General features: G+C 38.7%; 1 protein-coding gene and 1 long non-coding RNA gene across 2 annotated transcripts in view; one reads left to right on the forward strand and one right to left on the reverse strand.

Moving 5' to 3' along the window:
• The window catches only part of LOC123974113 (C-type lectin domain family 10 member A-like), a 12,769-nt gene extending 2,335 nt beyond the window's left edge, over positions 1-10,434 (reverse strand). The window contains exons 1-3 of the mRNA XM_046054550.1: positions 10,145-10,434; positions 9,976-10,074; positions 9,047-9,214 (exon numbers count right to left, since the gene is read on the reverse strand). Of these exons, the coding sequence (XP_045910506.1) occupies positions 9,047-9,214; positions 9,976-10,074; positions 10,145-10,214 (337 nt within the window). The 5' untranslated portion in view covers positions 10,215-10,434. The remainder of the gene's footprint in view (positions 1-9,046; positions 9,215-9,975; positions 10,075-10,144) is intronic.
• A 95-nt stretch (positions 10,435-10,529) lies between these two features.
• Positions 10,530-10,939, forward strand: LOC123973872. The gene is made up of 2 exons (XR_006825719.1): positions 10,530-10,621; positions 10,722-10,939. It is a non-coding gene; the product is annotated as an uncharacterized LOC123973872 (long non-coding RNA).
• Positions 10,940-14,860: the final 3,921 nt, after the last annotated feature.

The raw sequence follows: 14,860 nt of genomic DNA on the forward strand, positions 1-14,860 counted from the left end.
GTTCTGGAGTGGCCTAGCCAGTCTCCAGACCTGAATCCAATTGAAAATCTTTGGAGGGAGCTTAAAATTCGAGTTGCCAGGCGACAACCTCGGAACCTGAATGATTTGGAGGCTGTCTGCAGGGAGGAGTGGGCCAACATCCCTGCCGAAATGTGCACAAACCTTGTCACCAACTATAAAAACCGTTTGACATCTGTGCTGGCCAATAATGGCTTTTCTACAAAATATTAACATGCTGTTTGTCCAGGGGGTCAAATACTTGTTTTTCCTCATCAGATGGTTATCAATTTTAATAAATTCATATGATGTGATTTTCTGGAATTTTCTTTGGGATTCTGTCTTTCACTGTTAGAATGTACATATGATTAAAATTATAGATCGTTGCATTCTTTGTAAGTGGGCAAACCTGCAAAATCAGCAAGGGGTCAAATACTTATTTCCCACACTGTATATTATATCAGGCCGCATCCCCTTCCATCACTGAAATATGAAAATATATATGTATAACAGATTTTAATGTAATGAGTGGTGTTCTTTCACATCTTAACTTTCTATTCAAATTCCCTCCAAGTGGGGCTATTAGTGTTGTTTCGTGTCCCTCTCTGATAATTCCCATTTTTTGTCTGAAATGATGGAATTCATCTCTAGTTCCCATTTTTCTTTGATGTCCTGTGGATACTGTTATCCATCAATTCTTCTTGTAAGATATTCTATATGTGTGAAACAGTTCCTTTTTTATTATAATAAAGTATTCTATAGGTTGTTGAGGTACATAGTTTGTCCGATTCTTTGTTTCTGGTTTGTATATTTAATTTATTTTAGTAAATACAAAGTCCACACTACTTTAAACATGCAGTGGTGAACCTTATTGGACCATCATCACTCACCACACTTTCCTTCACAGGTGATAAGCTCTTGTAGTCAATAACCAAAGATAGAGAGATTTATTACTGTAGATTTAACCACACAAACTGCAGTATAGTGCAACAATAAGAATATAGGTATAATCGTGTTTGTAAAACACAGCCAGGAAACCTCAACAAACCCTCCACCTACAACTGACCTTTCCCAACCACTATCTTTAGCGCCCCTAGTGGCAGCAACGAGTGGTCTGTGTGGAAGCAACTGGACTACTGACTTGGCTGCAACCCCTGCTGCTTCACTGGTTCACTGAAGCTTAGCCTTTTACTCCCTACTGGCAGTGCTTGAAGTGGGCCACTACTCTCACTGTTGCACCTCTATATTTTATGCTTTAGCATAACGTTACCAGGTCTTTTTCCTGCACACCGGCAATTCTCACAAGCTGCAGGTCATTACAAATGTTGAACTCGTTCTGTATGAATGGTTATGATTATTGACAGTAGTTATTAGCAAATTAAGGATTAACCACCATGTAGACAACTTATGGAGGTGAGCTAAAAAGTATATAGATTATATTGAACACTAACATCTGCCCTAATCAAGTATGGTAATATAATCATAAATGTTTTTTTTTTGTTGCAGTAGAATGTTGAATTATTTAATCTCAACTAAGAATGTGTTGAAATGTTACAAATATTCTATAAAATAAAGTGCAACCCATGCTGACCATTGCGGGGAGCGGTGACAGTCGTTAACAGGAACAACACATTTTTAATTAGGGTTATTGGTTGCATTTGAAGAAATAAGTGTTACATACAATCAAAGTTAGGATGTTAACATACACATCAGACAATGCAAAAGCAACGTATTGATATTCCCAAAGTTATGGTCTTGACTAGTGTAGTAAATCAACCAGCCTTTCACCTCAAGAGGAGGTGAGATCAGATTCACCAAGGGGGGCTTCATTCCTAAGAGTTAGCCTTTCGACATGTAAAGCGGAGACATTGCCTTGGTGTTTGGGTAAGGACCCTGCACAGACTCAATTGGACGTGTCAGACTTAAGAATTGTTTATTCGGGACCATCCAAACCACTTCCGCTGTAAATGTGTGGACACTCTCCAGAACAAGCAAAAGGACAGAGAAACCATGGCAACCCCTCTCAACCAAAGTAAAATACAACCCCCTTTTCTCCATGGTGCTATACTCCCACACACACACACACACACACACACACACACACCAAACACCACTGAGCCAACGATGGTCGTTCAATCTTCGCCTCGGGTAGTCCTAGCGACCATAACGTCACTATATAAGCCAGGAACACTAACGAACCAGCGGTATCAAAGATCTTGGCAAACGACCCAACTGAGGTTAAATAGCTGAGTTTCCCTACCAGTCAGTTAGAACTGAAGAAGTCCCTTGGATGAGGGACGAAACGTCTTCTAGTATCTTCAACCAAGTCCAGTTGCCCTTGACTTTAACATTCTTTGGATAACTATGACCTGAATGACTGAGAATCTTCACAGGCATGATTTTCTGCGATTCGCGATTAATCGCAGAAAATTAAATCTAAAATATTGTATTGCGCACTTTTAATTGAAATGTACTGCTTTAAACACTTTAAACAAATAAGGTGCTTTTTGCCAACAGTATTTCCTTGACACAGTAGCAATAACCTTCGTTGGATAACTCTGTGGGATCGTTTGCTAGGATCGTCGATACTGCTGGTTTGTTAGTGCTCCTGGCTGTGGTAACGACTGTCGTCATGGTTGTTAGAGCCACCTGTGGCCAAGTCTGAACAACCATCATTGGCATCTTCACCTGATGCCAAGAGGAAATGCTTGTTTAGTTTCCTGGGAAGTGATGAAAGGACAGAATTGTAAGTGTGGGATAAGACCCCGTCCTCTGTTCAACGAGGGCTTCTCAATCCGGGTGTAAATGGCTTCCTTGAAACCTCTTTCAAACCATCCATCTTCTAAAATGTCCACTTGGTGATCCTCAAACAAGTGTCCTTTATCCTTCAGATGTTCTTCGTTTCTTTTCAACTTCCTGCCAGACGATCGGAGAAAGCTCCGTGATCCCCAATTCCCATTTTTCTAGCGGGAGATTTGACCTTAGTTTTGGAGCCTCCCTGGGAAGAAACTTTCCCCAGAGTTTTTGTTTAAACTCAGCAACGTTAACTAGCCTATATTCCTGAGGCCTCGCGAACCTGCGGTGAATGTATGTGTTCTTTTCAATTTTATTTGTTTTTGAAGTTATCAGACCGTTTAGTTTACGCAACTTTTAATCCAGAAATCCAGCAAGTTCTTTCAACCCGCACCTCGTTTTAAACTGTAAACTGCTCCCAACGACAGAGTTTGTAGTTCAGTCAACTAAGCTATTAGCGACACCACTCTAATTCAGAGCACCAAGACAGGGCTGACTGCCCGTTTACAGTGAGAGTTTTTCCGCAACCACCAAAGGTCTCCGGGATAACGCTGCATGAAGGTTTTATACGTCACTTCCTCTGTCCCCTTTTTGGTGCTACATAGCACTTGGCACTATGAATATAAATTAATACTGACGTGTGGATGTCTTCGGGGTGGAACAGTTATCAAGCATGTAAAGTTTTGTTCAGATGTGAGCATGTACACTGAAGTTAAAACAACTTCCTGTGTCATAGCAAAGAGTTGATTTTTGATGCCACGCCACGGACACGCCCATTGACGAAAACTCACAGATACAACTTTTCATCGTCAATGCCTTTAGAAGGCACAGCAGAAATTTGATGTTGATCGAACTAAACGCCTATGAGAAGTTTGTTAAAGTACGAAGTGTGTAAATCATCCAAAAATGGCCGTAAAATTCGAAATGGCTGACTTCCTGTTGAGTTTAGGATGTGGGTTCTTGAGGCTTTTTTTTTGCGTCTGGACATGATACATGTCCCTATGCATGTAGGTTGAACGAGGACGAGGGGCTAATTTTTTCCAATTTTCTAGGTGGCGCTAGCAAGTCATTTTGCGCGAAACCCACAAAATAGAAATTTTTCACCACTTCCGACATGTGTGCAAAATTTGGTGAGTTTTCGAGTATGATTAGGCCCCCAAAATTGAGCTTACTTTGCAGAAAAAAGAAAAAAAAAAACACCTAACTGTTTCAATAGGGACCTCGCACGGTTCGTGCTCGGGCCGTTGTGTGTGTGTGTGTGTGCAGGAGCAGACAGAGCAGTAAGACTGCGTTAAATCAGATTTAAATGACACAAATTAACTCTCGGGACAAAAGGTTTGCATTAAAGCACAAGCTAGACTGGATAACTTTAGCTGCATTTATAAGCTATGGAATTTTCAAGTTTTGAGAAATTTGGAACCAGGTCCCATAGAACCAGGTCTCGATACTCATCCCTACTATTTGAAAGCCACAACATTACTCCTGCTGTAGCATCAGCTATCATGCTGCATTAAATTATTTTTTTCTCTAAACATAGTTTAGCAGGTTAGATAGTTAAGGCATTTTACTTGTAAAGGTTTTACTGCACTTATGGTAATGAGCATTTACCAACTGGACTTAACCATACTTTGGCCTATAAGGACTTTTCTAGTCCATTTAATGGCACATTTGAGCTAACGTTAGCCATCAACTCTGTCACATTAGCGCTTCGTAATTCTGTGTTTTAAGACATACAACCAGCTGAAGTGTAGGTGAACATCAATATCCAGTTATTCTACAATGCTGCTTCTATTGAAATGCAAAGCAATGGTCACTTACCACAGACCTTGGACGAGGAAAATGGCGCAGTAAAAATTCCAGTTGGTTGAAGGTTGAAATCCAAGAGAGGGAGGTGGGTGGGTCTTTCCGGAGTAATTCTTTCACTAAGTCTTTCAACTGCGAAAAACTATACCAACAGTGGAGGGATTTTACTCTAGCTGTTGTTGTAATAACCATGGAAGAATCCATGTACTTTGACACTGTATATGTTTGACTAAGGAATCTACTGTGTAGCTAGCTTGTGTCATGTAGATGAATCGCTGGCGGAGCCGGCAAGATGGCGGACCGGACAGGCTGCACATTGTAAGCTCTTGCTCAATTGCCCCGAAATTTACCTAAAAAAAACCCGTTGTATTAACAGTCGAACAAATTTAAAACAGTAAAGCAGACTTTTGGAAAGTGCATGCACCGCTGTGAAATAGCGGTAAGAGGAAAAATCCCCCTGCTACCCCAACGAAAGTCGCAACACCTCCTGCAAAGACGAAAATGCCCGAAGAGACGAAAGAAATCCCACATACAACCCTGGTCCAAGCTATAGAAAAGCTAACCACCAAAATTGATAACTTCGGTGAGCAGTTAAGGGAGAACTCCATCATGGTGGCCAACATTGCCAAACTTGTGGAGATGAACGCCGCTGATATCAAAGAATGCAAAGAGAAAATACAAGCGGTGGAAAAAGAAATACCCCGTATCGTTAAAGAAAAGCAGAAGCTAAAGGAAAGAGTAACAGAGTTAGAGAGATACAAGAGGCGCTGGAACCTCAAAATACATGGCCTGAAAGAAAAGGACTAGGAAAAGAATACCTCCTCTCAAATGAAGGCATGCACTTCAAAGTCAACATTTTTATGAGAGTTTATTTTTTTCTTTGCAAATTTAGATCAAGGTGGTTAAAGTTAAGCTGCCATAGGTATATTTTGATACACTTTACAATTTAAGAATAAGAAGGTTTCAACGTTTTGACATTGGTTAAGTACAGGTAATTACAGGTGTTCACAGTATATATTCCTTGCTGACAGGGGCTTCATATAACGTTCTGTTAAGAACTCACATACATACGTACCTAAACTTTTGTCCCTATTTTTGTCTTACTTTTTTATTCTATTTTCTCTATGTCTTTTCTGAAATCCATGTTATCCTTTCTTTCACTTAATGCTAGGGGGTTACGAGATTCTATAAAAAGGAAATCAACTTTCTTGTTTTGTAAAAATGAAAAAGCACAGTGCTATCTTCTTCAAGAAACTAACTCTAACAACACAGATGAAATGTTCTGGTCAAATCAGTGGGGAGACAAAATAGTCTTTAGCCATGGCACAAATAGGTCAGCAGGTGTCGCCATACTCTTAAATAATTTTCCTGGGAAGGTGGTAACTACCAAAAAGGATGCTTATGGTCACTGGATAATTTGGGTGGTTGAAGTGGAAAAATTTAATTTCGGAAATGACAATTGCTATTAAAGATCTAGGCCAAAGATATCAAACTGAAAATTTCATATTTGGAGGAGATTTTAATATGATGATTGATGAGTGGCTTGATAGAAATCCTTCAAAATATCAGGGGCACCATTACAACCCTATTTTACTTGAGTTTTGTAATATATTTCAACTAAGAGATGTATGGCGCACGCTTAACCCTGATAGCCAAACCTTTACTTGGTTCAAATTAGATGGTTCAGTTAAATCTAGATTAGATTTCTGGCTTCTGTCAGATACTGGGTCTAACTTGGAGACCAATTCCACAATCTCCACTGCACCTTTAACAGATCACTCCTTGATTAAACTTATTCTTACTCCTACAAATGCAAGTCAAAAGAATAAAGGGTATTGGAAGTTCAATTCGAGCCTTCTTAAAGAGGAACCATTCTGTCAAGAAATTATTTCAGTAATCAGTGATATTAATAAAGACTGCAACTTAACAAATTATAGGGAGAAATGGGAATTCTTAAAATACAAGGCATATCAGAGCTAGTAAAAAAAGGGAAATGGAAATTGTAAAGGAAATCAACAAAATTTCTAATAAACCTATGTTAACTGTAGATGACAAACAAAAACGGATCCTTCTGCAGTCTTTACTGGACAGCATTTACATTAATAAGGCCAAAGGAGCATACATCAGGTCGAGAGCAAAGTGGATAGAGGAGGGTGAAAGGAGTTCTGCCTATTTCTGTAGATTGGAGAGAAAGAGACAAGAACGAAATACTATAAAAACTCTATTAATTGATAACCAAGAATGTACGGATCCTAATAAGATCTCTAAGGAAATCTTTCAGTTTTACAGTAAATTGTACTCTTCCTCTTATTCATGTACAGCTGCTGATGCTTTCTTCGAGCTCACTAAAGAATGGATCCCTAAAGTCGACGAGTGTTTTAAAGATGTATGTGATGCTGGAATCAGAATGGACGAAGTTGAAAATTCCTTGAAATGTTTATCCTTAGACAAGTCTCCAGGTTCAGATGGTCTAACAAGTAACTTCTATAGACACTTCTGGGAACATCTGAAAGACCTCTGTTTCAACATGTTAAACGAAGTTTCTGAAACTCTAACTCTACCAACTACAATGAAGCAAGGAATCATCACCCTCATACCCAAACCTGGTAAAGACCCCAAGCTAATTGACAATTTTAGGCCCATAACCTTACTTAACAATGACTATAAAATCTAAAGACTAAAAACTGGTATCACTCAAATCATTTCAGACACACAATCGGGGTTCATAAAAGGACGATCAATTCACAATAACATACGACTTGTACTTGACTTACTGGATTACAATAACTTAATCGACGATGATGGTTTGATCCTTTTTCTTGACTTTTTCAAAGCGTTTGATATGATTGAACACCAATTTATGTTTCGCACCCTAGAACAATTTGGTTGTGGTGAAAAATTTCAAAATATAGTGAAATTACTGTATAAAGACACTAATAGTACTGTGTTGTTAGCACAAGGTGTATCTCCAAGGTTTTCTATTGACAAAGGCATTAAACAAGGCTGCCCCATCTCCCCTCTGCTCTTCATCGCTGCAGCAGAAATGCTTTCCATTCTGGTTAAACATTCAGATTTAGAAAAATTAACAGTGCTAGACAAACAACTAACTATCAGCCAACTGGCTGATGACACGACTATATTTATGAAAGACAGTGACCAAATTCCTAAGGTTCTTCACACAGTTCATTACTTCTTTTTTGGGCGTCTGTTGGTCTTCCGCATTTGCGGGTTTGTGAGTCATATTTTTGTAGTAGTTTGTAGTAATTTCTTTATTTCTTTTTTTCTTTCTCCCACCCCTATTGGCGACTGGAGTTCTTGCCTGCCTGTTGCTGGGGTCGGTGTAGCATAGTGGTGGCGTCCCACTCTCACTAACAACTACATTCTTTAACAGGCTTATGCACACACACACACATATAGACACATTCACCCACACGCACACAGACACACACACACATATAGACACATTCACCCACACGCACACAGACACACACACACATATAGACGCATTCACCCACACGCACACAGACACACAGTCTCACACATAGACACAAACAAATGTAGGTTGTCCCTGGTAGAATTATTCCTGATGCTTTTCTTTCAGTTACTTATTTAAATTAATTGTTATTATTCCAGCTCTCGTGGCTGTGCTGTGTTGCTTATTTAGTGTGTGTGACTGTTTCTTGTTTTCATTTTTCTCTTAGTTGTCTTACTATGTCAGCTGTTTATTGCTGCTGTTCGGCTGGTTGTCTTTTAATATTATTATTATATTTATTGTTTGTTTGTTTTTGCTTGTTGTTGTTTTTCTCCTCCCCAAGCCCCCCTCTCTGTTCTATTGCAGGTTTCGCTGCTTTCTGCAACTGGTGTTTTCCCCTGCTTTTCCCTGTTGTCCCCACCTTCCATCCCCCTTTCCTCCTTCTCTTACAGGTCTTGTCCTCTCTCTGTGCTGTCTGTTTGTGCCCCCCCATCCCCATGTCTGCCCCCCTGTCGGCCCGGTGACAAATAAATACATAATTAAATAAATAATAAAACAGACAAAGTAGTATATTAATACTCTCTTGTTAAAGTAAAATCTGTCTGGCACAATATGGTATCCAGCTAATCATACTCTATACCAGGCTGCTGAGCAGGACAGGTTTAAAAAAAATAATAAATAAATAAATAAATGTGGAAATACGTAAATAAATATATATAGAAATGTGGAAATAAGTAAATAAATAAATATAGAAATAAATGTAGAAATACAGAAATAAATGCATGTAGCAATGCATAAATAAATACAGAAATAGCCTTTTTTATTTTTGGTCCTTCATAGTCTCGCCTTAAACTAAATATACAGCAGCTATTAAAAAGATCTTATCACAGTGCACGGTTTCTTAAATATTTGAAATTCTGAGTAATTGTTTAAAGATAAGAAGAAAGCAAGTAAATCTAAATTCCACTTGCAAGGACTCACTCCGTTTGGACAAACCCTGAAGCCTTTCCAACTCTTTAGTCATTTCAACGAGGCTGTCATTCAGCAGGTCTTTCTCTTCCATCAGGGAAGAAAGCTTGGTATTACTGGTCTGGAGACGCTCCGTGAGTTTGTCTTTGATAGTGGAGAGTTTTGCGGCTGAATAATGGTCTGAAATGAATCAAAATACATCACATTTATGTTTCTTAAGTCAAATGCCATTTTAACTATTCAAATGCACGTTTTTCATTTAATTACAGCTTCTAGGTTCATTTTAAAGCCAACAGCTAAAGATTTCCGCATATGTTGAGCAAGTTATTTAGAGCAAAAAATACTTTTTGTATCCTGCTACTTTATGCTGGCTCAGGGACAAACTTATGCATTAAAAAAGCCTTGCAGTTTGACATAACACAAGTACATAATAGGTGGTCCCTGGCCCTGCTTTTTTTTATCATAACAGGTACAATAACATTTTATCATAACAAAAACAAGTTCAATAATTGGTTCCAAATTATTGGCATACAGTATAAGGAAAAGCAAAATGTGCATAATGGAGCTAAAGGAAATGTTGCGATAATTATTTAATTGTATGTTTTAGACCAATAAGTAAGTTTAACACCCTGTTCTATTAAAAGCCACAACTTATGGGATGTTTCTTTTGGGGGAACTGCTTTACATGCAAAGTTAAAGTTTTGAAGTAGGCTACTGTACAAATACAAGGGAAAATGTTTTTTTCTGTTATTACTGTAGTTTTATAGAGTATCACTGAAACAAATCCAGGTAGACATCCAAAGTAGAAAAGACACTGTTTAAAACTTTCATGCTTGATATCAAAGAATTCAGTGGGAATATTACAAAAAGCAAGAACTGAAGACAAAAAATTATCAAGAATACATAAGAAACTTAAACTTCTGAATGTGAACCAAACTCACAGTGGACACCAAGGTAGATGAGCCCAGCCAGCAGGAAAACACTCAGCAGCCCCAGAGAGAGAACAGCTCCTTGAAATCTTCTCTGTGAGCTCCTGGGACCTGAACACAGAGAAGACCAGTGAATACAGTCAATGAGACAACAATAGTAAAGAGAACTCATTATTCTTACCTGTCTGATTTTGTGATGGCTTTGAGTCAACAGATTTGTCATATTCAACATTTACATAGATTTCCTCCATCACTCATAAGAATGCTAAATATTTTGTGGAGGGTCAACTCTACAGCACAAGTTACTCAACATGTAGCCTAAATGAGGAAACTCTAGTTGTTCTCTTCTTTTGAATTTCAGTTATCAGGAAATCCTGCCTCAAAGATGCTAAAAAAAGTTGCAGTAGTACAATATTCGCCTGTCATATTGCTTGAGACAGGAAGTCAAAAGCTAGATTGGCTTCATGTTCATAAGAAAGACTATATTAGAATTAAGTAATTTTCAAGAATATTTCACTTTACAGGTTCCTATAATGTGTTATACATTTTAGACAGAACATGTAGACCCTCACACCCCCGTTTGCAGCATTGATAAAAATGCCAGTATTTCAACTCCGGTTCTCCTGATCTACGTTCGATCTTCGTTACTCCTGACCTGGTGCCACTGCATTACGCAAGCCATTTTTGAATCCCGCAAATCTCTATTTCCCTGTTCTCTGTTTCCATGTGACTAATCCTGTCTGTCTGCCTTTCCCCAGGTTCACTCACCTCCGTCCACCGTCGTGTGAGCTGGGCTCGCCTATCTGCCCTCTTCCCTCGGACATCCTCCCGGCTCCTCCTCGGTCCCCGGTGCCCCTCGGCTCCCTCGCCTGAACCTCCTCAGTCCTCCATGCCAGCGTCCCCGGCGTCCACCTTTCCCTCATCACCACTCCCTCAGCCCCCTTTCCCTAAATACAGTAAACCTGTTTGAAACTGAGTGTTGCGTTTGAGTCCGTTCTGTCCTGTAACACTTTTTACAAATGTGTGATCATACTTGTAGACTTATAGGTGCTGTGCTTATCTTGATGGCTATAGTTCTAAGTTTATTGTCATAGTGTCTCTCTGTGATTTGCATATGTGCAAAACTCATCTTTTCAACTTTCTCAGTTGCTTTGGCACATGCAAAATATTACTGTAAAGCCAGTTGTCTTTTTCAGTAATCTAGTTTCACAAAAAACATAGTAACATGCTCATCCTCAGGTTTTAGTGAAATTTATCAAATGTTGTCAAATTTAATATACAGTTGCAACTCCTCAGTTATCATTTCTCAAACACATTTACACTGCAGGCTTTTAAACTGAATTGACCTGCAGACATCAGAAAGAGACAACAAGCTTTTCATTCAGAAGTAAATGAAAGACTACATCACAGCAGAAACATGTAGGTGATGGTTGCATCATACTAAAAAATGTTTGAACTGAAAAGCTCTGTCCAAATAGGAATTTTTGAATGGCCAATAAGGTGGTTGGGCTGATTGACTTTTATTTACCTCTAAATAGTTGAGCTAATTTGGCTAATATACAGCTAATATAGCGCTGTGATGGCATCACAGGTGAAGTTACAGGTGACTTTAAACTGACTAAGGTAAGAAAAATTAGGATCTCTGCATATTCACTCACAACAAATGAGTCAATGCATCATAAACAGATTTCTCTTTATTATAGAAGAATGCTTATTAAATATTGTGAGCAGCAAGATCTTATTTGAATCCTGAACCCCATGTGTCTGCAAACTGCATGAAAAACGAAAACAAATGTCATCAGTGAACACATTTTCACTGCATTTTCAGTCTCAAAAAGTTGGTAAAATTCATCTAAACATCGGGAAAATCTTTAATAGATATAATGATAATAATAATAATAATAATAATAATAATAGATAGTGTATAATAAATTACAGTGTAGTTAGTTTTAACACTATAAGGAAATTAGGATGGCACTATTCTTCTCCTTTTATTTTTGGGTAAGTGACCCACCTGGTGTGTCCCTTTCCATGCAACATCATACTAATATACTAATAGACTATAAAATAGCAATGTTCATCATGTTTATAAAATCATGTTTTGATTTAACATTTTTGTGTTGGCCTTAGAAAGTAACACTTTTGGACTTGTGTGGTGGTGTTTTCTTCAGTCTATGAGTAGGATGTACCTCAAAGAGGAGATTTGAGGGTTTAAAAGGTCAGAGATTCAAGACCAAACACTGAGATGTTAAAATCAGTTCTTTGCTGAACTGGAAGCCAGTGAAGAAAGGTCAAAACATCAGAAAGGCTCATTAACACTAACATCTAAGAGATTACAGCTGTCTAAATGACATGAAATGAAGGCTCTTCTGAAGATACGCAGATTTCCAGAAGTCATCATCTGAGCTTATTAAGCTTTACAGGTGGAGGGTGGAGAGTCTGTAGCCCAGACAAGCCCATTCGTTGGTCATCTCCATGAAGCCTGGGGGGGAGGTGAAGCCGCTCACTAGAATCCAAACATTCATTCACAAACACAGATGGATGGAAATTAGATCCTTACACATTCATACCAAATATTTCATTAATCCTTAGTCATTAACATGCATACGATTCTCAATCTTATATTTTTAATCAAAGCGGTAGCACAGCAATTTGTGATGTGAGAGAAAAAGTATAATAGGTGTCAGACTTTCAGATCATAGATCAGAGAGCGGCATGCACGGCACGATGATTAATGTCTGTATAAGATAAAGCATTTCTGGTTGTTCATTCACCTGCCAGCAGATTGTAGAGGTTGCAGTAGTTGAGGCCACCATCAAGAAGACTGGTGAAACAGAGAGGATCTGACCGGCCCTGGTTTAATGATAAAAAAATAATTAATATAAATTTTGCACTCAAAGCGCACGGCCCAGGACCGGAGGGCTGTGCAGTGGGTGATTAAAAGTGCTCACAAGATCATTGGTACCCATCTCCCGTGATATCGATGAGGTGTGGTGCCTGTGCAGAGCCCAAAGGATACTAAAGGACAGTACCCAACCCAGCCACAGCCTGTTCACCCTGCTGCCTTCTGGGAAGAGATGTAGAAGTTTCTGCTGCCACACCACAAGACTGAAGAGCAGCTTCTTCCCCCATGCTATCAGACTCTTAAACTCAGATTCTCTCAAACTCTCAAATTCATCCTCAGCACTGCTCCATTGATCATTGAATATTGTTTATTTCTGTTTACCATTTTTACAATTGCTTCTATATTTATGTTAATTGTCTGCTATGTAGCAGATGGAAGTTACAAACTCAAAACACACTCTATAACCTGTTATATTGTGACAAAATAAATCTACTATTATTAATCACTAAATCATTTAAAGAGGATGTATTATGCTCATTTTCAGTTTCAAAATCTTATTTAGGGGTTGTACCAGAGCAGGTTTACATGGTTTAATTTTCAAAAAACACCATATTTTTCTCATACTGCACATTGCTGCAGCTCCTCTTTTCACCCTATGTGTTGTACGCTCCGCTCTTGAGCTACAGAGTGATGCATCTTACTTGTACAAAATCTTTGTTGGTAGTTGCACATGCGCAGTTCCCAGGTAAGGACTACTAGCCAATCAAGCAGAGAAGGGCGGGTCGTAAGAAACAAGGTAGTGTGATCCAAATGAAAGCTGCTTCAGACTGCAACCGTAACCTAGCAGATGTTATAAGTTATTCACAAGTCCACAACCACACAACATCATTGTTCCACATCTTACAATAAATCACTACAAAAATCACCATATTTCAACTCAATTTGACATAAATATTGGCCAAACAATTTGAACGTTTGCTCAGTAGCTTTCACATCAGGTGTAACATTAGCATTATAGCTATAACTTTAGTTGTGTTAGCTAACGTTTACAACAACTCCGCACTTGAACAGTCTGTGAAGTTACATTGCCGTGTTTATTTTAAATATAATTCACAACCAATAAAGCATACGTATGTCATAGCGACGGCACACACAACTGTGAAAAATGTTCAATGCGACACACACACCAGCGATCCACACAGCTTTCTGTTTTTTAAGTTAAAACGTTTCAACATTCCTTAGAATGTAAAGACGGATAAGCGGTATGAAAACCAAAATTATAAAATATAAAACTTTATGTTGCTGGCCTCTGTCTGGCGCACGCAATGATGATGCAGTGAATAGTGAATATTCTATCTGACCAATCAGCAGTCTGTTGTGAAGCAGGTACAGGTGCAACATTTCTACAATGGAAAACCAAACAAAGGCGAGTCGAGCCAAAGGGCCTCCACTCAGACTAGCTTGGTTTGAGAGCATGCCTGACCCCGCTAGCTGCTTGGTCAAGCTTTATGACGCGTTTTCATTGTGACGTCACAAGTAAAGGAAGTGAAGGGCTGTACTACAAATGAGCTGTTTTCAAGCGGTTCAGAGCAGAGCTTTCTGAGGGGAACTCCCTTTGGGCTGGACTTTGGGCTTTTTCACTTTGCAAACCTGTTACATGCACAAAAAAGAAATATAACTCAATAAAGGAGAGGGAAAAAGCCAAAAAGCATAATACCACCTCTTAAGTGCTTAAAACATAGAGTAATCCCACATTCAAGCCAAGGATTTCCTCGGTTGCTGTCAACCTTGATTTGTCTATTTTAGCTGCATCAGTAGCTTTTTGACCCCACATAATGTGGGAGCCCACAAACTCTAAAATAAGCAATTAAGCCTGAAGTTATATTAGATATTAAAATTATAAACATTATGTAAGCAATTTACTGCAATATTCTGTATTTTTTTGTCAATACATCCCATGAAAAGACCAAAACCAACAATGAATACATTCTGTGTCGCTAAAGCCTGTTTAGTTAAGAGTATTATCAGCATGATCCTTTATATGGTTATTGA

Source organism: Micropterus dolomieu, linkage group LG07 (assembly GCF_021292245.1).
Source record: "Micropterus dolomieu isolate WLL.071019.BEF.003 ecotype Adirondacks linkage group LG07, ASM2129224v1, whole genome shotgun sequence".
Taxonomy (NCBI): Eukaryota; Metazoa; Chordata; class Actinopteri; order Centrarchiformes; family Centrarchidae; genus Micropterus; species Micropterus dolomieu.